The sequence below is a fragment of the Rhinatrema bivittatum genome, chromosome 4 (genome assembly GCF_901001135.1).
Source record: "Rhinatrema bivittatum chromosome 4, aRhiBiv1.1, whole genome shotgun sequence".
NCBI classification, from domain to species: Eukaryota; Metazoa; Chordata; class Amphibia; order Gymnophiona; family Rhinatrematidae; genus Rhinatrema; species Rhinatrema bivittatum.
Window position 1 is genome coordinate 362624489 of NC_042618.1, and position 25604 is coordinate 362650092.

General features: G+C 41.3%; 1 protein-coding gene across 2 annotated transcripts in view; it reads left to right on the plus strand.

The window, feature by feature from the left end:
- Positions 1–25604, plus strand: part of ATG7 (autophagy related 7) — a 533052-nt gene that overhangs the window by 16392 nt on the left and 491056 nt on the right. For both annotated transcript variants that reach the window (XM_029600773.1, XM_029600774.1), the window contains exons 4-6: positions 3933–4050; positions 7020–7097; positions 14792–14908. In XM_029600773.1, coding sequence (XP_029456633.1) covers positions 3933–4050; positions 7020–7097; positions 14792–14908 — 313 coding nt within the window. The remainder of the gene's footprint in view (positions 1–3932; positions 4051–7019; positions 7098–14791; positions 14909–25604) is intronic.

Consider the following 25604-nt stretch of genomic DNA (forward strand, 5'->3'; position numbering starts at 1 on the left):
GAACAGTAAGATCACAAAACAAAGGACTATTAACTATACCTACACCGCAGAACACTCACCTAATGCAAATAAGAGACCGAATGTTTTCTATAGCGGGCCCCAAGTTGTGGAACTCTTTACCCGAGTAGTCATATCTGATTACAGAAAGAAAGAACTTCAAACGCCTAACATAACATAACATCTTGCAGAAAATTACATAGATAATGTTTGATGAACGAGCTAAAATTATTAAGAGACGTAAAGAGTATTAAGACAACTCACTGACTACCTCGTGAAGGTTATTTAAAAGGAACTTTATCACGAATTGCTATTTTAACAATCTAGTTAACATGTGTTGATATTTGTTGACCTATAATATGAATGTTACTTTAGTAAACCATTGTGATCTTCTTCTGGAATGACAGTATATAAAATGCCTAAATAAAATAAACAATACAGAGACATTATGATATTTGCCGTTTTATTCTACATTTCTTTCCTAATAATTCTGTTAGCTTTGGTGTTGGAAGACTGCTAGAGAGTTAGCAATCTGATATGTCCGTATGTGGAGTTTAGCAATCTGTTAGTGTTCCGCATGCGTAGTAGCAATCTGTTATAATCCGCTATGCTGATGGCAGGAGCAATCGGATAGGAGTGGGTGGATCCTTGGGCCGTTGGCAGATGACCACGCCCCCGGGGAAAGATCCCGAGAGGGACCACCGGCTAGGCTTGAAGTATGGAGACACACACACTAGTTCTTTAATTAACAGGTTTTTGAAACCACCAGAGGTGGCAGTAGTGAGCTGAAGTGCCCGGCAGGGCTGAAGTCCCTCAGATATTGGAACAGCGATCCCTGGATTGCTGAGCTGTAGAGAAACTGTAGACAGTGAGTAGGCAGGGTATGCAGAGTTCAAGAACAGAACTTAGGTGACAACACTCACATATTGGGGAGCTCAGGAGGATAGGCCCTCGAGGAGCGAGTACCTGTTTCCAGGGAAAGCTCTGAGAGAGCGATGGTAACTCACAGTGATGTAGACAGTGATGGCTTCCAGGCAGAAGAGAATCAGCAGATAGTCAGGAACGAGGGCCCTCGAGGAGCGAGTACCGGTTCCTGTCTGTAACCTGAAAAGCAAAAGAGAGTGAGGCCCCCGAGGAGCGGGTACCTCTGGAAGTCCGAGGAGGCAGAGTAGCTTAAGTAGGATTCCCCTCCCTCTTGCTAACTCAGCTTGTTAGCGATATCAGAGACCTTTAAATATCGGAAGCGGATGACATCATCTCAGGGGGACGCCCCAGAGGTTCGCGCCCTTGCTGGTACTTCACTCAGAGCGCGCGCCCTAGGCTTCAGGCAACATGGCGGATCTGCAGCGTCGAGCCGGTCCGGGGACACCGGAGGGAGACGGCAGGGAGACGCCGCGGCAGCCAGCCGTCCTTCAGACCTGGAGGGAGTCGCCACAGAGGTAAAGAGGGTGGAGTGAAGACGTTGAGCAGCGACGGTCGCAACAAATTCCTAGCATCCTTTTTTTTTCTTTTTTGACCGCCGTCACACACTGAACCAAGGATTTCAAAATATTGTCTATTATGATGTCCAGATCCTTTTCCTGGGTGGTAATTCCTAGTATGGAACCTAACATCATGTAACTATATTGTATACTACCTGTCCCCATGTGCATCATTTTGCAGTTGTCCACATTAACCCAATATGTCCCAGTGTCCTACTTAAGAAGATAGCATCTGAAAAAATTTGGAACATAATGTGTTAACATCTGCCATTTAAATTTCCAGTCTCTCAAGATCCCCCTGCAATTTTTTACAGTTCATTTGTGATTTAATAACTTGGAATAATTTTGTATCATCTGCAAATTTGATCCCTTCACTCATTGTTCTTTTTTGCAGATCATTTATAAATATATTAAAAAGCACCGGTCTCAGTATAGATCCCTGAGGCACTCCACTGTTTACCCTTCTCCACTGAGAAAACTGACCATTTAGACCTACTCTCTGCTTCCTATCTTTTAACCAGTTTGCATTCCATAATAGGACATTGCCTCCTATCCTGTGACTTTTACATTTTCTCAGGAGACTCTCATGGGGCACATTGTCAAATGTTTTCTGAAAATCCAAATGCACTACATCCACTGGCTCACCATTTTCCACATGTTTATTAACTCCCTTCAAAAACATGTAGTAGATTGGTGAGGCAAGATTCCCATTCTGGCTATTTCTCATTAAACCATGTCATTCTATATATTATGTGATTTTCTTCTGTAGAATAGTTTCCATGATTTTTCCTGGCACTGAAGTCAGACTCACCGGTCTATGGTTTCCTGGATCATCCCTGGAGCCCTTTTTAAAGATAGAGGTTACATTGGCCAACCTCCAGTCTTCAGGCATGGTGGATGATCCCAACTATAGGTTTCAAATTACCTATAACAGATCTGCAATTTAATTTTTGAGTTCTTTCAAAACTCTGGGCTGTATGCTATCTGGTCCAGACGATTTGCTATTCTTTAATTTGTCAATCTGTCTGATTACATCTTCCATCTTCAAAGTGATTTGTATCACTTCTTCTGAATCATCACCATTAAAAATAGTTTCTGGCACAGGTATCTCACCAACAGCCTCTTCAATAAACACTGAAGTAAAGAATTAATTTAGTCTTTTCGAGATGGCCTTATCTTCTCTGTGCCCCTTTAACCCCTCGATCATCTAATTGTCCTAATGACACTCTTACAGGCTTCCTACTTCAGATTTATTTAAAAAGTGTTTATTATCAGTTTTTGTCTCTACAGCCAGTTTCTTTTCAAATTCACTTATAGCCTGCCTGATCAATGTTTTACATCTAACTTACCAGTGATTATGTGTTTTCCTATTTTCCTCAGATGGATATGTTTTCCAGTTTTTAAAAGAAGGTCTTTTGGTTAAAATAGTCTCTTTCATCTTGGCTTTTAACCATGCCAGCAGTCTTTTGGCCTTCTTTTTTTGAATGAGTGGAATATATCTGGACTGAACTTCTAAGATGGTATTTTTAAACTATGACCACAACTGATGTAAACAAGGTGAATTTTAAAAGCTCTGCGCACACCAAGACCGGGAGATATGCACAGAAGTTGGGCCGGTGCACACTGAGCAGATTTAAAAATTGCCCAAGGATGCGAGTATCTCCAGCTGCGCTTATAAGTAAAAAGTTTCTAAAAAGGGGCGGAGCGTGGGCATGGTCTGGGTGGAGTGTAGGCATGTCGGGGCCTGGCCAAGAGATGTACCTGTAAATATTTACGTGTTCTTGCACACACCGGGATCCCCTGCTGTGTTTACTTCTGCTATGGATGGCGTGTAAGTAGTAAAACATAAAATATAGGCAAGGCAGTGGAGTTTTAAGGGTCTGGGCTAACGGGGGAAGCGTGTTTATTAAATTGGGGGGAGTTGCAACTCCTATCCCTAAACTGGATGAACTGGGAGCGAACTGGGAAAATGGTGAATGGTGTCTGTGCACATCCCTTATAAAATCCCCCACTTACGTGGTAGAAGTGGAATTTGTGTGCACATGTGAGTCCATTTAAAACTGCAAGCATATGTATGCGCGTCCAGGCTATCTTATGACATGCATGCATATACGTGTGTATGTTATAAAGTCAAGCTGGCAATCCTGTGCACATGTGCGCCTGCATGCCTGATTAAAAGTTACCATTCAGTTATTTTTCTGTTTTCCTCATTTTATCAAAGTCTCCCTTTTGAAAGTTTAATGCTAGAGTTATAGATTTACTTAATGTTCTCCCAGTCATCCACTAGAAGAGGATACCATCATTGTTGTTGGACATGTAGTTTTTAGGGTAAAAGTACAGCACGAGATTGCTACTAACATTTAATGATATGGGAGTCTTTCTCAGTCAATTGACGTTAACCTTTTGCCAAAGTCTCACGCCCAAATTGTGAAACTACATTTGTCTTTTCTTTAGGAATGCTTCAACTCCAGTACGCTGTTGTCCAGCTGTGGGAACTGTATATAACACCAATACTTTGGAATCCTTCAAATCATGTGATAAGAAAGCACTTTTAGAAAAAGCAGCAAATGAGGTGAAATATAAAAATTCATTACAGAAACTACACCTTCTTAATAAAATAGTTCTTCTTTTTCTGTACTTCTTTTGAGCTCCTGTGGTATCAGACTGCATTTCTTTCCCACCAGAAATAAAGTTCAACAAATTTAGATGTAGATAATAAAATAATGTACATAACTCAGGCATGGGTGCAGCTATTCTCACACTTCCATTAGCACAGGCTGAAAGTAAATATCCAGAGAGTATATATGTTAAGTAACTACATATCATTGCCAAAAACAAGTGAGATTATGCTGGAATTCAGTGTTCTTAATAATTCGCGCACTCAGCAGAGAAATGGAAAATAGTAATTGTTTTCAGGACAACTTTCAAACTTTTTGCTGGTTTCTTTAATAAATATTAAATTATTAAAATCTTTACAGTGCTGGCAGGGTATGTCAAACCTTTTTGTTGTAAAGTTTGTGCAAAAGGATTTGCACTCACAAAGAGGGGAGTAGCTGGCTTGTTACGGCGGTTACTACCCCAAACCAAATATGCCTGATACTTCACTTTCAATGCATATACAGCATAGCTCTCTGCTTCAATGACAGGGGAGAAGAATAACTGATACTTCACACATCCAGCAGAGCTCTCTGCTACAACGGCAAGGGAGAAGAAAAAGGGTTCGCACTCAAAAAGCGGAGAGTAGCTGGCTTGTTACGGCGGTTACTACCCCAAACCAAATGTGCCTGATACTTCACTTTCCATGCATATCCAGCATGGTTCTCTGCTTCATCGGCATGGGAGAAAGACTGATACATCACGCATTTCCAGCATAGCTCTCTGCTTCAACGGCAGGGGAAAAAAAACAAACCAAAAACAAAAACAAAAAAACTGATGCTTCACGCATATCCTGCATAGCTTCAACGACAGGGGTGAAGAAAAAAAAAGGATTCGCAATCACAAAGCGAGGAGTAGCTGGCTTGTTACGGCGGTTACTATCCCAAACCAAATGTGCCTGATACTTCACTTTCAATGCATATCCAGCATGGCTCTCTGCTTCAACGGCAGGGGAGAAAAAAAAAAAAAAAAACCAACAAGGGCTGTACAACATAGTCTAGGTAAAACAAATAAGCATGGGTGTAGCTTGCTTATCGCGGCGGTTACTGCCCCTACTACCCCTAACTAATCAAGCTAGATATTTCACTTGGATGCAGCTCCATCACTGCTCTCTACATTAATGGTGGGGGTGGAAGGGGAATAGAACAAGGAGCTAAGAGAAACAGATAAGAATGAGAGAGAAAATGTGTGAGGCTTGCTGGGCAGACTGGATGGGCCATTCGGTCTTCTTCTGCCGTCATTTCTATGTTTCTATGTTTCTATGTAGGATAGGAAATGATATAAAGGTGGATTAGAATGATAAAAACCTCAGTACTGTGAATCATTGCACAGATACCTAGCTGGGTTTCAGTGGGAGAGGAAAATAATGACATAATGGAGCATAACGCGTGAGAGTTAGTCACAGATGTATTAAGTTGGTTCAATAAAAAAGTATTTAATTGGATTTGATATTTATTTTATGCTTTCTTGGTAAAGCAGATCAGATCGAAGTACTGTAGCTATGGCCCTGTCCCTAGTGGACTCATAATCTAAGGGAATCATTTATCAAAGTGCTATATGGCGTTTTCGCATGCGTTAAGGAGTTTTCGCATGCGAAAAGCACCTTTAATGCATGTGAAAACACCGTAACGCATGGTGCGATGCAAATTAGGAAAGGGGGAGGAGTTTGGGGCGGGATTTCTGGCCAAGAGGGCTGGCTTCGGATTTTAACTACACCTTTTTCATTTGTGTTAAGCTGTGCGATATGGCTTTATCGCAATTTGCAATGTTTTTGCAAATAGCGTTTTTAGTACCTCTACCTGTGTAACATCAAGCCAGGTTGATGTTACACAGGTAACATTGCACAAATCTCATCTTTGGGTGAGTTTCCTAACTCCGAAAGACATCAAACCTTCACAAGAGTGTACTGCTCTTTTCGTACGTCTCACTCTGCATGTCAAAGGGGCCCTCTAACCCCTACACTATTACCTAAACCTCACCTCGAGTAGCTAGGTGGACCTCCTATAGAGGTATAAATAAGTACCTGGTATGAGGGCCTTATAGCTAGTGTCTCTCTCTTTCTCTGTCTCTCTGTCTCTTTCTATTTCTCTCTCTCTCTTCCCCACCCCTCCCTGTGGGTAGGAATTGAAACAATTGTGGTACTTAACGCAAAGTGCGAAAAAGTTATCGCACTCTGTGGTAATACCTATACGAAGCTCTAAGATAGCGCACTTTGCGATAAACAGCCTAATACCATAAACACGCCCCTTTTCCTATTGCATGCGATATTTAGTGCATTTTGATAAATCCATGCCTACGTTTGTATCAATGGAGGGTAAAGTAACTTGCCCAAGGTCACAGTGGCATTTGATCCCTGATTTCCCTGGTTCGTAGCCTGCAGCTCTAACCACTAGATGGCTACTCCAAATAATGCTTAAATATACTGGGATACATGAAGAGCAACACAAAATGCTCCTCTTTAATTCCACCCCTTTCCCCATATCTGTCAACATCACCTTCTCAATCTCTTGAGGTTCAACATCTGTTTTCATTAGATTTCAACCTAGATTTGGGGGCACTGCCTATTTTCTTAATGATGATAAGGATGTCACTTCAAATTGTTGGAGAAAGAAATTGGGATTTGGTGTTAGACAGAAGGCATTGTAGCTGCAAACCTCATTTAACATTGACGTGACATGGGAGATAAATGGGTTTACTGTAAATTGCTGCAAGGACCGGCAAATGAGAGAGGAGCTTGAAAGAAAGTCTTGAGCGATAACACCCACCTTGTGTCTTTTACCTTACTGTATATGAATCCACTGCCTGAGGTATACTGAGATGCCTGCCTCTATTGAAGAACTGTAGCCAGCTCTCAGGGTTTTTTCCTGTGCTTCTTGTCATTCATAGATATGGGATGCGATAAAATCCGAGGCTGCGCTTGAAAATCCCGTGCTTCTTAACAAGTTCCTCTTGCTGACTTTTGCGGTAAGTAAACACGATGTCACTATACTGTTCCAGCTCTGTTTAATAGTGGGTTCTGTAAAATGTATCTTGTTGACATTTATAATAATTACCTTAGGGTATGTTCTGGTTTCTTGTAGAGCAGCAAGAATTGTCCCATTTTGGATATTCTTGAAAGAGAGAAAGTTCTGTTATACACCAGAGAATAAAGCATTAAAGTAAAACAAGTAGCAAGGAAAAGTTACTTCAACATAATTCAAACAAAACAAATTAGGCTCTCCCTAGTAAAAGAACCCCCCTCTCTCCCAAGCCATTTATTTATTGGGAAACGTTTTATTTCTACTCTGAATCTTTAGCAGTATGTTAGATGAAGTCACTAAATCTTTGCATTTCTAGGGGCCTGTTCTAATGCTCAGTGTTGCAAGCTAAATGGGGCTGAGAACTTTAGCATGTATGTGCATGCAAATGAAAGAACATTAGATGCAAATGAGACTTTAGCAATGGTGTGTTAAATAGTGTGGTAGGTGCTTCTCCATGAACTGTTTAGCACATGCTTGCTAAGGCCGAAAATTTAACAGTTGCCTTAGACCATGTTTTTTCTTTTTTAGTTTACATGCTGTGTCATGATCTCAGCTTTGGGAGTTACTGATGGAAGGGATGGGGCTGTTTGAGCAGGAAATGTTGTTATGGTGTACTATAAGAGAGAAGAGACTAGAGAGGAGAAACACCAACACACATACAGGCATTTCCAAAGAATATTCCCTATTTAGACAAAATGTATTTTAAAACCAAAAGTTCACCGAGGACAAGTTTTTTTTAAACATTGTTCCACAATGCACAGTAAATGCAACTGTTGTAAATAAAGGCCCATCCCACAAGTTCTAGTCAAATGCCATGATTGTGATGAAATGTTCCACTGCATGGTCTCAGATGATATGAAGAATCTGCAAGACAGATGCCGCAGAGAAGACAAGGCTGCAGCAGTGGAGCCATAAGTTCTTCATAGAGGCATCGAGTGAGAACAAGGAGGGATGTTTGTGGGGGAATCTCTTTCCCTCCCATGGCACACTAGTGAAAAGTGCCTGACGTTGCTCAGATTATCTATATAACAGGATTTGGCTTTCCTGGTTCTCAGCTCATTGCTGTAACCACTAGGCTAGTCATTCTCCCTGTTCAATGGGGTAAACTGAAGCACATGGTGTTAAAGTGAAGTGTTAAAAGAGTTAGTGTAATACCATAATCATGAGATGGTTCCTCTTAACTTAAGTAGAAATAAGTCATAATGCCTCTGTATTGCTCCACGGTGAGACCGCTGAATACTGTGTACAATTCTGGTCGCCGCATCTCAAAAAAGATATAATTGCGATGGAGAAGGTACAGAGAAGGGCTACCAGAATGATAAGGGGAATGGAACAGCTGCCCTATGAGGAAAGACTAAAGAGGTTAGGACTTTTCAGCTTGGAGAAGAGACGGCTGAAGGGGGATATGATAGAGATGTTTAAAATCATGAGAGGTCTAGAACGGGTAGATGTGAATCGGTTATTTACTCTTTCGGATAGTAGAAAGACTAGGGGGCACTCCATGAAGTTAGCATGGGGCACATTTAAAACTAATCGGAGAAAGTTCTTTTTTACTCAACGCACAATTAAACTCTGGAATTTGTTGCCAGAGGATGTGGTTAGTGCAGTTAGTATAGCTGTGTTTAAAAAAGGATTGGATAAGTTCTTGGAGAAGTCCATTACCTGCTATTAAGTTCACGTAGAGAATAGCCACTGCCATTAGAAATGGTAACATGGAATAGACTTAGTTTTTGGGTACTTGCCAGGTTCTTATGGCCTGGATTGGCCACTGTTGGAAACAGGATGCTGGGCTTGATGGACCCTTGGTCTGACCCAGTATGGCATTTTCTTATGTTCTTAAGTTGCAAAATAAAGAAATGAGTGCTGCTATTCAAATATTAAACAGTTTGTTTATGTAGACCAAATTTTTGTAGATGCCATCTGAATGGGATGCTGACCAAATAAGTTTTGACATTTTTCTTTATTTGATGTAACATTTTGTCCAAAATTAGCCTCCACTTTTCTTTCACCAGTGTAGCTATAAGAGGGTAATTTTGTAACTGTTGCAATGGGGTTGACGCTACCTACAGGGGGTCCCCGCTGTTGGCAGGCGGCCCGGGATGATGTGGAAACCCTACCGGACCTTTACCACTACCAGCCCTCATTCCCCGCGGGTTGAGCTCTTGGGTGCCGGGGCCGGCTGGACTTAGGTGAGGGTCTTCATGCGAAGGTTCCAGGCGAACGTTGGACGAAAGCAGAGTCTGACATGCCAGAGTCGGGGCAGGCAGCGAGCAGAGGAATCCAGGAGACTAGCCGAGGTCAGGGCTGGCAGCAGGCAGGAGAATCCAGGAGACAAGCTGAAGACAGGTCAGGTAGCAAACAGGGGAATCCAGGAGACAAGCCGAAGTCAAGCCTGAGGAGCAGAAGGAGAGCTGGAGCAGGAGCTGGATCAGGAACTGAAGCTGAAGCAGAAACTGAAGCAGGAGCAACTCACTACCCACTTGGAGCTGAGCCATTGCTGAGGCGATTCTGGGAGGGCTGAGCTGCTCTTATATAGGGCCTTCTGCTGAAGTCATCAGATGGGGCCGCGGGTGAGTTTCCTGCTGCGGCTCCTTTAAAGGTCAGGGCGCGCCTAAGGGATCCCATGGGGAAGGTGCGTCTGCATCGGATTGCTGTGGAGGAGGGTGGTGGCGGCAGCCTCCTCGGGCTGCGTCTGCGGGGCGAGGTACATGGTCTTGGTGGGATGTGAGTAGGCCTATATAATAAAGTCAGCAAACATCCATAAGTTACATCAGTTTGCAAAGTGAACTTAAGCGTGCATGCTTGGTTGGACAACTATCCCATCAAAAAGTACCCACACAGTGTGCTAATTTCTATGCAACGATATCAGACTGATCTGCATATTTTATTTCTCTTGAAAACCATGTCTGGTTGTAGGCCTCAGAGGACTGCTTTGGCCATGTTCTTGCTGTTAGGTTTTTATGACAGCATTTACTGTGCTTTTAACAATATTTAAACACACTAAAAGAAACATTACAGAAAGTTCAACCTTAATGATTCAGGTCCGATCCATGAGGGTAAACAAATTTCTTCTTTTGCATCACACTGAAACTTTTTGACCTTATGTTCTGAGTAATGCATATTTTTGTGCTCATTCTAGTTGTGTCAGGACAGACATTTGCTTATTTTTTTGCTCATCCGGAGGAGAAGGGTGAACAATATACTTTATCATAACTGAAAATTATTCTAATGTTTTGGGAAAGTTTGTGCTAAATGAGATACGGAATCACTAGAAGTGGAAGAGAAAGGAGGGAATTGAGATAAGTGATAAACAGGCTGATAAACAGGCTGATGTAATGAAGTGCGCTGACCTTGGTGTGTGTTTTAACCTGCGTTTTAATGCGGATTTTTCAGTGCTAACTTAACCCTGGTATTTTATAGGGGGGGGGAGGGTTTGGGTGGAAAAAAATCCACCCTGAAACATGGGTTAAAACCCATCTTTGAATTAGCACAGTTATATGCAAATACCCATGTCAATGAATGTATTAGCTTTTACCCAGCACAGCAGACAAGCGCATTAAAGGTCCGACTGCTTAAGGCACATTTTCTTTATGCTGGAAATGTAGCTCCTTGTGCTGAGGTGGAATAGAAGTTAACTCACATTTCTGGTGGCCATGTTATTCTATTGCTGTACCCAGAGTGATAGTGTCTCTGTGTGCCAGCATGATTTATGGGCTCCTTCTCATTTTGCTTGCGGGTAAACGCAAGAATTGGAGCAGCAGAAGCTGAAGAACAAAGAGGAGAGAAAGAAGACGCCATATTGAAGAAGACGAGAGGAGGGAATGAGAGTATCAGGCTGCCCTGGCTTGCTTTTCCTCAAACCTAGGACTATTGGCATGATCAGCCTTGAGACAGAAGTGAAAATTCTGGACTATACCATCCTGTCTGCTGATGCTCGGCGCACGCAAGTTGCACAAATGTGCACCCCCTTGCACACGCCAACCCCGGATTTTATAAGATACACGCAGCTACGCGCGTATCTTATAAAATCCAGCGTACTTTTGTTCGCGCAAATTTATAAAATCTACCCGTAAGTGTAAGCTCTCTGTGGCAGGTGACTATAGGTGAGCAGTATGCACTTCGGTGCTGTGCATCCTAACTTGGTCACAATTTCTTGTGCAAGGCTTTTTTCGCCACCATTAAGGCACATTGTAGCAGTTTCCAGCACCTGCCTCGGTATATGCCTGTTTTTTTACCACACCTTTATGCAGTACTCATGTTTTTAGTAAGCTTTTTCCATTTAGTGCACTTTTTTTTAACTCGCGTCCATTTGCATGCCATTAGTTTACTGCTCCTGTGTTAATTTGCTTTTTTAGCACATGAGTAAAAGAAAATCCAATGTAAAAATTAATGTGGGTTTTAACTCCAGCTTTATTACATCAGTCTGAAAGAACTTGTTTATTTAGCCTATGCATTATTCAACCTAAGTTTATACTATAATGAAAATTACTTTGAATTTCATCCAGACAGAATTCTTTTCTTACAGAATGTACTGCACTCACATAAAGAATGAACTGGCCAGTTTGACTGTCTGGTTTGGATGTTCAATTGGTAAAGATCCTAGGTGGATGAAGATTTATCAGGCATGCAAAGTCTGTTAAGCCATTCCTCTTAGAGAATACTGCTCCCAGCCCATCTTCAGTAATTAGCAATGATTGTAAATAAAATGGGAAAATAATACATTCATATACATCATTTGTGATGAATTAAGTCTCCCTCCTAAACAGGGAGAGCTGGCAACTCATCTGCTGTTTGTACCATTCTTTTTTTTTTCTAATGTAACTATCTTTAAGAAATAAATTCATGTTAAAGGAAATCTTGTTTCCTATTTAACCATGGTTTTTAGCTAGTGTGGAAAATGCATCCTTGTCTTTTGATTTATTGAAGCTGTCATTGCATGGATTAAATAATGCCATTTTTTATGTGTTTAATCTAACAGAGTCCTAAACAATTAATTGTCTAGCCATTAAATTTCAGACAAATTACTTTTACGGAATGAGTAGATAGGGATCTTAAACGCATTTATTATTATCACTCACTGGTATATTTTATCTGAGCTCTTCAAGGATACTTGGGTCAGCAAAAGGGCCTGGGTGTTATGCATACCAGATATTTATTCATAGCCTTGCTTTTTGGGGGTGGATACACCATGCCCAATCAATCAACAAGAGAATTATCTGAAAATAGGGATGAGATGAGGTTTTCTAGTTGATGAATCTCTTCTTCAGGTTTGGAAAGGCCATATGAGGTCCGGAAAATCCATGTACATCCTTGACTTTGGATAATTCTTAAGTTGATTCAATGAAATATATCACAGATTTCTGCTGGATCAATTACAGCACTGTGCTTGGTACACTATGATATTGATTATAATTTATTGCCTCAATTTAGAATTCCCCAAATCTTTTTTTTCAGCCAGGATCCCATCAAAGCCAATGACAATAACGCAGAATGACTCTATAAAAAAAAAAAATAGTTAGGCTATGTACAGTATATGTTGAATTGGTGGATGCCTGGAGAGGCTAAAAAAAAAAAACATTGGCTGGTTGGCCTAGTAGCAGTACTGTGTGGCCCTATGCAAGATACACTAGTTCAGTTCAGGACCTGGCTCCTTTTTTTCAGGTTGGCTGAGACTGGGGATACTGCATAGGCAATAGTCACAGCTTCCGGCTGTCATGCATTAGAATTATATGAGGCAAATTTCAAGTGACATGCTAGTGACACATTAGGACAAGATTACTTTTTGTCAAACATATTTTAAGTCCAATAACTGTGTTTCTCCGAGAATTCCATTTTTTGTATGCAATAGTAGAAAATTACTAAAAAAAAAATAATACATAAGACCAAGTGATTGAAATTTGCTATGAGCCAGACATAACAGCATAGTAAGTTATGTGTGCTGTCTGAGGCATAATTCTAATGGTTGAAATTTATCTATTTACAATCATTTACTGTAAGATAATCAGACTGCTTGAAATTATTGAGTGTTCAATCTTGTTCTAATGTGTCATGCAGTAGGGGTAGATTTTTAAAAAAAAGCGCGTTCGCGTACTTTTGGTGCACCAGGCGCAAACAAAAGTACACTGGATTTTATAAGATACGCGCGTATCTTATAAAATCCTGGATCGGCGCGCGCAAGGCTGCCAATTTTGGGCAGCCGGCGTGCGCCGAGCTGCGCAGCCTGCGTGCGCCGAGCTGCGCAGCCTGCCTCCATTCCCTCCGAGGCCGCTCCGAAATCGGAGCGGCCTCGGAGGGAAGTTTCTTTCGCCCTCCCCTCCCCTTCCCCTCCCTTCCCCTACCTAATCCCCCCCCCTACCTTTATCCATGGATTTACGCCTCCCGGAGGGAGATGTAAATCTACGCGCGCCAGCGGGCTGCTGGCGCGCTGAGACCCGACCCAGGGATGGTTCCGGAGGGCGAGGCCACGCCCCCGGAACGCCCCAGGCCGAAACCACGCCCCCAGGCCCGCCCCCGAAACGCCCCCTTCAGAAAACCCTGGGACCTACGCGCGTCCCAGGGCTCTGCGCGCGCCGGTGGCCTACGCAAAATAGGTGCGCTGGCACGCAAGGCCCTGCTCGCATAAATCCGGGCGGATTTACGCGAGCAGGGCTTTTAAAATCCGCCCGTAGGGGAATAAAGCACTCTTTTTTTTTTTTTTTTTTTGGGCTTCACAGGGAACTGCAGTCGATGTTTCTCAGCTGAGGACCATCACTGCAAAGGCCTGTGAAAGAAGGCTCGTGGCTCCCAGAAGCCCAGACTGAGCGGCAGTGAAGCTGATGGGCAGTGTCAAAAAGAACATAGGCTTGGGGGGTGGCCTGCACTGAGCGGTAGTTAACAGAAGGCATCATCGTTCTTCACTTTGACGGCGGGGGGTGATGGGGGAAAGGAACTGGATTCAGAGACAGCCAACACTAGGCCCTGATTTTTATGGTTTGGGGTACTAATTCGCAATCGTTAAGGAATAAGCACAGGACTGCTTCTACGGCCAAGACCAAAAGCACACTATGTTCAAGCAGCACTGTTTGATTTATCAAGATGTTGCTAGCACTAATTTAATTATGGGTTTGACAGTTGCTTGGTTTTGAATGTAAATATTACTACCCTTAACATAAGGCTTGGGGATAACTGGCACGGAGCAACAGTTATTACCCTTAAAAGATGGCATGAGGTAACCTGCACAGAACGGCAGTTACTATCATAAAAAAACTTGCTGGGCAGACTGGATGGGCCATTTGGTCTTTTTTCTGCCGTCATTACTGTTACTATGTTAATATGAAACAATGTTTCATACACTTCAAATTTTGAAAAATACAATTTTGTACCAGTTTCTTATGGTTTCCATTGATATTGCTGTGGCAGCCTGCCATGTAATACAACCCAATTATGCTGCTGTGTTGAGATCCAGGCTGTGCTCTATATGAATGGCACACTGTTTAGACCCATAAGGCCATATGCCTCTCACCTGATCAATTTCTTCTATGTCACCAATGCCATTGGGTGATGGCAACCTGAAAAACTCAGTTTAGCTCATCTGACAACCCTTGCCTGTTCTTCTGTTGCATTGTCTCATGTAATATGCAGTTGTTTCATTTTCTCCAGGATTTAAAGAAATATCGTTTCTATTATTGGTTTTGCTACCCTGCACTATGCCTTCCTGAAGGTGTACCAGTAATTCAGCAGCCGGTCAGTCTTGGAGAGAAATTTTCTGCCAGTCAGGTACTTGTGTGTTTCACTCTACATCTTATTGCCCTAGGTTGACAGTTTATTATAGAAATGTTTGTATATATTGCATTAAAAAAAAAGAAACAAAACCCACCACCACAAATAGCCAATTCAAATTACAAAACGCATGTACAAGAGGAAAGGAGCTCGCTGGAAAACCATCTTCGTCCAAGCGCGTCAGAAAATGTGAAGTGCTGGAGGTAAAGTCTGATGTCTTATGCCACACAGTGGGGTTTAGACCTACTCATACCGCACAAATCTCCAAATCGTCTACCACTTGGGGACTAATAAAGCATCAAACAGTTCTAATTATAAATGTGAGCAATTAAATGGACAAAAAGGTCTCAAATTTCTCAAATACAATTAGATCCATGGAATACTTATCTCATGATGAGAGGAGCATGTCCTTCCTAAATACACAGCAGCAAAAGATTTGACACTGTCTTGTGCCTGTCTCAGAGGTCAAGAAATTTGTCAGACTGAATCGTGGCAGACCGGCGGTCTCAAAAAAAGAAGGCCTCTCACATTTTCTGATACCGCTTGGCTGAAGTTTGTTTTACAGTGAGCCCTTTCTCTTGTGTGTATGTGCTGAGTGTACATTGTGCAAGCTATAAATAATGTAGAGAAGAATACACACAAAACAAATGTGTATTTAATATTGAAAATGTTTTTTCCAATTAACCTTTGGAGTTAGCCAGACAAACCTTGCTGTTTGAATTTCTGCCCCCTACTCCCTCCACTTAAAATTTAGCCAGACAGAAAGACTGGGGCACAGTTATACTTTGGCCAGCCAGCACTGATGTTCGACATTGGATGTTCAAAGTTATTCAGGGCATCTACTTGGCCGAATATCAGGCCTAAAGTTTACCACTCAGATTTTTCGGGCTCTATGTCTGGATATAGTTAACCGGACAACCTTATTTGAACATGGCTTCCTAAATATTGGCCTTTTTGCGATTAGGACCTACAATCATGTCGTAAACATAACATGATCTTTAAATAAAAAAAATAAAATCACAATCTCTTTTCAGTTACATAAATCTCACTATATCTTTTCTTGCTGTTTTCTGTATTTTATTTTGAAACTATGGAGTTTATAGTCACTTGTAGAAATGATTGTCATGTCAGAAGTAGATGATATGACATTATTCTGCGGGGTAAACTATTTTCCCTAAAAATTGACAGTGTATTCTTGAGTTTTCTCTCTTAAATATATATCAATACTGGTTTAGAGATGAATATATGAAAAAGATATGCAATAGAAACTGAATTGTGTGCTGAACCAGGTAGTCCATATGTCTTCTGTGATTTGCAAAATTTTAATTCTTCTAGCAGTAGTCTTGCAGGACTTGAGAAGCTTCACTGTGGTGAACGGGTGATTTCAAAGGATTTACATATGTAAAATATAGCTTATATCGTAGCAATTTTCAAAAGCCCATTAATGTTTTTAAAGTGTACTTGCGTTCATAAAACATATTGACAATTCAATAGCAGTTAGCAAATTCAAAAGCCCTTTTATGCACATAAAGTTCATTTACATGCATGAAACCCAGTTTTAAGCATAGAAATACTTTTGAAAATTACCCCCTAAGTGTAACATTCTGCATTTGTATATCTCATTTTTCTAACTGGGAAGATTCTGAATGTTGCACCAAGGAACATACAGGGATCAATCCTGGGCTTGCTCTTTTCAATGCATTCATAAGTGATATTGAAGAAGGGCTGCAAGGTTAGATCTGTCTTTGTGAAAATGTTACTAAAATCTGTAACAGGACTGCTGATTTGGAGGTGTGGGGAAAAAAATGAGATATTTAAGAATGCTTGAGGAGTGATTGAATGTGTCAACTAAGATCTAATTAAAAAAATTACTGTTATGCATTTGAAACCCATAATTGCAGGAGAGCAATAGATGATGATAGGCAAGATGCTAGTGATCACCAGCCAGAAAAGGGATCTGGGGGTTCTTACCTGGATTTCCAAAATGTGACAAAACAATGGGGTGTATATATAGAGGAATATCCAGCAGAAAAAAAAGGTGGTTTGTAACATTTCTGTAAAAATCATTGGTGAAACCTCATCTGGAATATTGTGTTCCCATCTGGCTGCTGCTTTGCCAGATAGATCTAGAGTAGAGGCAATTCAGACGTGAGCTTCAAAACTGTACGATTGCTCCAAAAACTAAGAGAGACATTTTAACCTCAGTATAGTATGTTTACCCTAGAAAGAAGGAGAGGATGGGGGGAAGTGTTATGATAGACATATTCAAATACCTTAACGGTATAATCAGTACACAAGGGCAAACATTTTTTGTGGCATGTTCTAGAAAAATAAGGTAATGATGTCAAACTAGAGACGGCTAAATTTAGCATAAATAATTGAATGCTTGGGATAGCCTCTCAGTGGAGATGGTGTAGACAAATTGTATTGTATTTCAAGAAAGCATGAGACAAGTGCAGAAGATCTTAGCAATGTAAAAGTAAGAGATATGGTTGGTTCTGAGGTATTTCTGAAAGTAAGGCGAATAGACAGGCTAGATGACTTGCATTCTTCATCTGCTGTCAATCTATATTTCATTGTCTATAATAACATTTAACTACATTATCTAGTAGGAGATCTCTATTTGTTTTAGTCTAGTTTTCCCTCCTTGTTTCTTTGCTCTATCATATCAGTATAACTTTAAAATCAAATGATCTGGGAGGCCGATATTCAAAACAGAACTAGCGGGATATGTACTACTTATCCAGCTAAGTGGCACCACTGAATATTTTGGCTATGGTCAGTAGGTGCTACTTATTTGGATAAGTTTTTAGCTGGGTGACTCGGGCTGGGAATAGGCGGATTGCGGTGGAGTTGAGTTGGCTGGACAAATGAACTGGCTGTATTATCAGGCCAACTCTGGTCGGACCTCAGGGCTGTCCTAAAGTAGGCTGACTTAACTTATCTGGCTAAATTTAAGATAGCCAAGAATATTCAGTGCTGCCACTGCACCGCTGCATATACAGCACTAGTTAGCTGGAAAGGTTTATCTGACTAACTAGCACAGCTGGATGAATATGGACCTCCATATTTCTAACTGTTTGAAAAGTGAGCCGTATCTCTTTGATCCTTTGGCTTCTTTTAAACTACTTCTAAGGGGCTGGCACAACAATGTGAGGAATAGTCTCAAAATTAAACCAGAACCTGGTGGATTACAGAATTCATTTCTGGTGCAGTTATTCATTTTGTTGATATGAGAAGAAAATCTTCTCCTTTTCATTACGTTTCTGTCCCCCCCCCCCCCCCCCCCCACCCCCCCTCCATCGCTGTTTTCTGGATGTTAATATAAAGAAAGGTGCAAGAGTGATGCAGACGAAAAAACACATACCAACATTGTATATGTTGTTGCATCATTTTTATTGGTCTTTCATCATAGAAGTCTCATACTGACGTCATTTCTGAAATCAGAATTCACAAGGTTTAGATTAAAGCGGTAGTGCTTACTACTCAGGACTAATATGCATTTTTTCATGAGTAGGTGGTTGAGAGACTGATTGGAAAAGAAGACAATTCCCAATCTGATAAAAAAAAAAACAAAAAAAAAAACACACAAAAAAAAAACCAGATCAGTATTGCTGAAATTGGAGTGGCAGTTAAATTAATTGGTCTTTGGGCTTGTTCTGTCAGGAGGCTGGGAACTTCTCTCTTATCTTCTCCTCCGTGGCTTGACAGAGGCAAGCAAACACTAATAATACAGACACTTGTCTGAACAGTGTAACAATCACATTTGTAAACTGTAACATTGTCAAAAATAAGAGCAAGGCTTGGTGCCCTGAGAAAAATCTATATTGTGAGATTGAAACATCAGCTATTAAATATCTCTTCTTTATGTCTTACCATCTGTCAGTGGTGGTTTGATTTTTGACAAATATGAAAGAGGTAAATCCACTGACTGGGTGCTATTGCAGAGGATTCCATGTCGTGTCTTTACCTTGACAAGCTACAGAGAAGGAATTGAAAGAGTGTTAATAGGAGCTCCATGTTTATTTTTACTAGTTCATTTTAGTAAAATGAACCATGTTATGTGTGTTAATTTTCTGTGTTCTCCCGTAGCCACGTATTTGGTGTCAAAATTGTTTGCCCTTGGTAAGGAAATCTCTCTTCTTTCAGCAGTCAAACTAGAGATGCAGGCCTTATTCAGATCATCAAAATGAGTAGTATACTCAAAAAAAAGACTAAGATTAAACTTAACTGTTATGGGGAAATGCCACTGCATAGAACTGGAGAAAGGAATATAAAAATGCCCATCACAGCAAAAGAGAACAGTGGAGACACGGTTTTAGTGTAGCTATTTATGTAACTATGACCTAAAATACTGATAACTTGGCTGCTTTCTGAGAAAAGAGAGGCTTCAAAAACCAAAATATATACTGTTTTAATTTCATGCGCCTTCCAGTGACAGGAATGATTGCTTTTTCCTGTATTAAAATAGTGTTCATTGTACAAAATGACTTCATGAAAGGCATCCAGTGTCCACAGTATCCAAGAAGACAATAAGATCTGTTCTCGGTGGAGGTATGCATGATTTAGAAGACTATCAACCAGAGTGATGAAATATGGGAAATAGCAATAAAAAGAAATCTGACATTTATTTTATTTGGCATGCAAAGGACCTCATTTATTAAGCATTTTACCCTTAGTTACAGAATGGAAGAAAAGTCTTAATAAATAAGGCCCACAGTCTGTGAGTGATATACAAACTTATATTCTTTTCTGTTTTAGTCTGCCTTCCAGAGAAAGACAAGGCTTATAAGATCACTGTGTTTGTGTTCCCCTAATAACTTCTGTTTGGTGTCATATCAACACAAACATTTCTGGTCGTCAGGTGGATATGAAGACTCTAACAGGAGTGAGTTTTTTTTTCCAGATCCACAGAACACAGTTGTCTGCATGCGAGTATCCCAGAAAGTAGGATTCTTGAATTCTGGATGGAACTTCTTGTCTTAAATGCATTTTCTTTCATTGGATTCCTGGGCTCAGTCCTGGATTTAGACATAGGCAATTGCTTAGGATGCCAAATTTGAAGGTTCCAATGTCCAGGCCTAACAGGTTGCCTTCTTCCATTTATTTTATGGCCGTTTTCAGAGAAGACCACTGTGGCATTCTAGCAAAACAGCTCTCCCCTGATTTGCAATCTCTGGTGGTGATATCCCTGCTGATCAAGCTTCTATGGTGGTACCTTGCCCTTTGCCCTATGGTGCTGTTTGTGGGCTCCAAATCTTAAATCTGGCCCTATTTGCGCTTCTTTTTTGATGGGAATTGCACCAACAGATGCATGAATGTGAGGTGTGGTCCTTCTGTGTATGGTGCCTTTTTTAGGACCATCATCAAAGTTCAAAATGAGTTCCTCCTTGCTTTTTTGAAATGGATTTTTGAAACTGTCAAAAAATATACCTAAACATACATTTTCACATTTGTCATAAATATTAGTATGTTTTGAAAGTTTTTCATCTTTCTAGTTCAGAAATATACCGGTAATAGCTTGACTCTTTAGAATAATAATGCATAACCTGTGGATTGGAATGCAACAGAGAGTCTCAGCATGTGGGGCAGAAGATGAAATCTCACAAAGAATATCCAAGAGTAAGATGAAAAAATATAGCCAGACACCCAGGATGTTTTATTAAGCTTCAAGTAAAGTATCAGTTTTGTAGCTGTACTATCTGAAAAACAAAGACATTTTAGGTTTCTTTGCACCTACAAATAGATCAGTGATGTGCTGGAAGGGCTCCCTGGAGTCTTTGGTTACAGAGACTAGCAAAGCTGATGAGAGCCCCTTCATGGGATATTTTAAGGTGAATTTTTAAAAGCGTTCCAAATTGGGATGTGTGTATGCATCTAGGACATGTGCACATCCACTCGATTTTAAAAGCTGCCCATATGCGCGCACACAAATCCTGATGCGGGAATATCTCACATCGGACAGAAAAGGGGTGGAATGTAAATGTGGTGTGGGCTGGGCATGGGTGTTCCAGGGCGGGGCTAAGAGTACACAAGTACCTACATGCCTAGGCACACGTCCAGGTCCAGTAATGCATAACTTTACTTCTGCTGTGGAGGAGGTGTAAGTCTTAATAAAACTAATTCTAGGCATTTTATTTATTTAAAAGCTTTTATATACCGATGTTCATGTACTGGTACATATCACGTCGGTTTACATAAAACCAAAGTTGGAAATTACATCGAACAATCGAACATTATATCAAACAAGAGGGTTTAATTTGTGAGGGGTTTAAAGGTTCTGCTGGAACTGGGGGAAATGCAGGCCAATGAACCAGGGAGGTTTGGAGGAAATAGCTCTAGTCTGTGTGAACTGGGAGATGAACTGGTGAAACTGGTCACGGCATGGATACGCGCCTTTATAAAATTCCCTCATGTGGCTCAAACCCAATTTACCTTGCTGTGCACACACAAGCTTAAAATTAAGAAAAGTCTGTGGGTCCTTTTTATCTGTGAACTTTGCACTAATTTTCAGAGAAAACACACACATTCTTTCACTTTAGTATTTGCATGTGTCATTTGTGCGGGTAGCTTTTCTTTGGAAAGAATGAGCGTAAACATGAAACTACAATCTACATGCATTATACAGCTAATTTTCAAAGGAGTTACATGTGCAAATGTAACATACTATTGTAGCAATTTTAAAAAAGCCATTTACGCACGTAAAGTACACTTACCCATGAATATCCCGTGGACAATTCAGTGGCATATATTGTAGCAATTTTCAAAAGCCCATTTACACAAATAAAGTACATTTACCCGTGTAAAACCCAATTTTAAGTGTGTAAATGCTTTATAAATTGGGCCCTGTGGTTTTCATTCTGCCCAAAATGCCTCTGGAATGCCACGTTTAAATGTGGCTAAATGTTTGTGTGTTGTGGAACATTGCAAGTACTTTAAGCCATATTGAGGGAGGACAATTTTTAGACTCCAATTTATGTGCATAATTGTCTTCTGAGTGATAAATCAATACAGAGACCAGTTTTCAAAAATGGCTGAGCACCTAACTTAGCCAGTCAAATTTTCACCACTAAATTAAGCTGATTATCAGCCAAATCTGGTGGCTAAATTTTTAGATGAAAATCAACCTAAATCTAAATGATTAGCCAGTTTAAGTTCCCTCCTATCCCTCCAGAAGCCAAAGATAACTACACCTTGTAACGCTGACTGGGACCCTTTGTGCTGTGGTGTGCTTGGACACTGCCTGATAGCTGGAGGAGAAGCCCTTAGATGGGACCTGGCTGTTCGCCTGTGCCAGCCACCTGCCCTGCAGGTTGAGCCCTTCAATTCTGGCAGCCGGCAGGTCTTAGATGGGTCCCTAGGGTGATCCAGGAGAACAGAGAGTCTGAGTCTAGGCAAAGGATTGGGGTAGGCATCAGACAGCAGAGGTGAGAGGCAGGCCAATGATCAGGGCAGGTGGCGAGATGAAGCAGGGTTGAAATCCAAGCCAAGGTCAGAAACCAAGAAGTCAAAGCTGAGGGAAGAGGAAACAGAGCCAGACAGGCAAGGCAAGGCCACAAACAAGGCAAGACGAGGAAAGGACAAGGCAAAGACAAAGCGAGAACAAGGAGACTAGCAACATGCACTGGGACACAAGGAGACCTGTTGTTGAGGTGCTGGCTGGTTGCAAAGGACTTCCATATATACTTCTGGAGGATGTGATGTCATCAGCCAGTGCCACAGGAAGTGTCATCTAGAGGACCTATAAAGGAAGTCCAGAGTTTGCAGGAAAGTTCTGTTCCGGGCCCTGGGAACAACCAGATTTGCTTTGTATCATAGGTGAGGAGTGTAACAGTGTGCCATTCCTCCCTCCTATCTTCCCAAAAAAACATTATCAGTGCAGTGGACATCCTCCTGGATGCTCCTCCCACCCACATGAAACAAAAGTAAATCATGGGGGCCAACAGTCCTTCCAAATTCCCTCTCACCACATCTTCAGTAATACCCAAATGTTCCTCAAGCCTAGCCAGGAGGAGGACACAAGCGTATCACTTCCTGTTTCAGTATCCAGAGGATAGATGGAATTGTTTTCTTCTACCCAGATGCTTCCCTCTTTTGGATGGAACTATATTCTACCTTGAGTTTATTGGAGAATCTTGCAGTTTTTGCAAACTAATTTTACTGGGCAGTTGATTCACCAGGTTCAGGCATTTTTCCAGCTCTGTAATATAATCTGTTTCTGCTGTTGCACTGATGGTGGACCCTTGGCCCGAGGTGGGGTTGGTGCTACCCGCAGGGCAAGCCATACGGGACCCCACCGTTGGGTGGCGGAGCAGGCTAGAAGATAGAGGCTGACTGGAGCTTCACCAATACCAGCCCACGTTCCCCTTAGATTGAGCCCTCGGGTGCCGGGGCCAGCTGGACTTAGGCGGGCCTCCGTGAGATGACTCTCAGTTGGTGTAGACAAGGGTACGCCAGAAACCAGGAGAGGTATTGGAAGGCTGAGGACAGTCCGGACGAGGCAGGGTTCCAAACACCCAGATGCCAACAGGAATAAAGGAGGACAGGGGGCGTCCAGGTAAAGATAGGCTGGGAGGCTAGGTCCATAGGAGACAAGGAGAGTCTAAGGCATACTGGAGTCAGGCAGATGGCAGGAAGGCACAGTACCAGGAGCAGAGCAGAGTTCAGAGCTAGTAGATAGATCAGACATGGTCCAGACGATGCGGAGGTCAATACCAGAGAATCAGTCCAAGCGTAGGCCAGGCGATGCAGGGGGCAATACCAGAGAATCAGTCCAAGGAACAAGAACCAGGAACAAGCAACTAGTACACGAGTAATCGTGGGGACCTGGTCAAGATGGTAAGACTGACAGTGAAAATGCTAAGAGAAATTAGGGAGCTAACCAAATTGGTAGTGCAGTAATAATGGGAGACTTACATTTACCCAGTCAATATTGGGTTAATTGATCATTGGTACATGCTAGAGATATAAAGTTCCTAGATGGAATAAATGACATTTTTATGGAGCAATTGGTTCAGGAACCGACGAGAGGGAGCAATTTTAGATTCTAATTCTCACTGGAGCACAGGATTTGGTGAGAGAGGTAACGGTGGTGGGGCCGCTTGGCAATAGTGATCATAATATGAACAAGTTTAAATTAATGAATGGAAGGGGACAGTAAGCAAATCCATGGCTCTTGTGCTAAATTTTCAAAAAGGAAACTTTGATACAAATGAGAAAATTGTTTAGAAAAAACTGAAAGGAGCAGCTACAAAGGTAAAAAGTGTGCAAGAGGCGTGGTCATTGTTAAAAAAAAAAAAAAAATCATCCTAGAAGCACAGTCCAGATCTATTCCACACATTAAAAAAGGTGGAAAGAAGGCAAAACTATTACCGGCATGGTTAAAAGGGGAAGTGAAAGAAGCTATTTTAGCCAAAAGATCTTCATTCAAAAATTGGAAGAAGGATCCAACAGAAGAAAATAGGATAATGCTTAAGCATTGGCAAGTTAAATGTAAGACATTGATAAGACAGGCTAAGAGACAATTTGAAAAGAAGTTGGCCATATAGGCAAAAACTCACACTAAAAACTTAAAAAAAATATATCCCGAAGCAGAAAGCCTGTGAGGGTGTCAGTTGGACCGTTAGATGATTGAGGGGTTAAAGGGGCACTTAGAGAAGATAAGACCAGCACAGAAAGATTAAATGATTTTTTTGCTTTGGTGTTTACTGAAGAGGATGTTGGGGAGGTACCCGTATTGGAGAAGGTTTTCATGGGTAATGATTCAAATGGACTGAACCAAATCACGGTGAACCTAGAAGATGTGGTAGACCTGATTGACAAATTGAAGAATAGTAAATCACCTGGACCAGATGGTATACACCCCAGTGTTCTGAAGGAACTAAAAAATGAAATTTCAGACCTATTAGTAAAAATTTGTAACCTAACATTTAAAATCATCCACTTGTAACCTGAAGACTGGAGGATAGCTAATGTAACCCCAATATTTAAAAGGGCTACAGGGGCGATCCGGGAAACTACAGACCGGTTAGCCTGATTTCAGTGCCAGGAAAAATAGTGGAAAGTGTTCTAAACATCAAAATCACAGAACATATAGAAAGACATGGTTTTAATGGAACAAAGTCAGCATGGCTTTACCCAAGGCAAGTCTTGCCTCACAAATCTGCTTCCACTTTTTTGAAGGAGTTATAAACATGTGGATAAAGGTGAACCGGTAGATGTAGTGTACTTGGATTTTCAGAAGGCATTTGACAAAGTTTCCTCATGAGAGGTTTCTAGGAAAAGTAAAAAAGTCATGGGATAGGTGGCGATGTCCTTTCGTGGGATTACAAACTGGCTAAAAGACAGGAAACAGAGAGTAGGATTAAATGGACAATTTTCTCAGTGGAAGGGAGTGGGCAGTGGAGTGCCTCAGGGATTTGTATTGGGACCCTTACTTTTCCATATATTTATAAATGATCTGGAAAGAAATACGACGAGTGGAGGTAATCAAATTTGCAGATGATACAAAATTGTTTCAGAGTAGTTAAATCACAAGCAGATTGTGATAAATTGCAGGAAGACCTTGTGAGACAGGAAAATTGGGCATCGAAATGGCAGATGAAATTTAATGTGGATAAATGCAAGGTGATGCATATAGGGAAAATAACCCATGCTATAGTTATACAATGTTAGGTTCCATATTAGGTGCTAC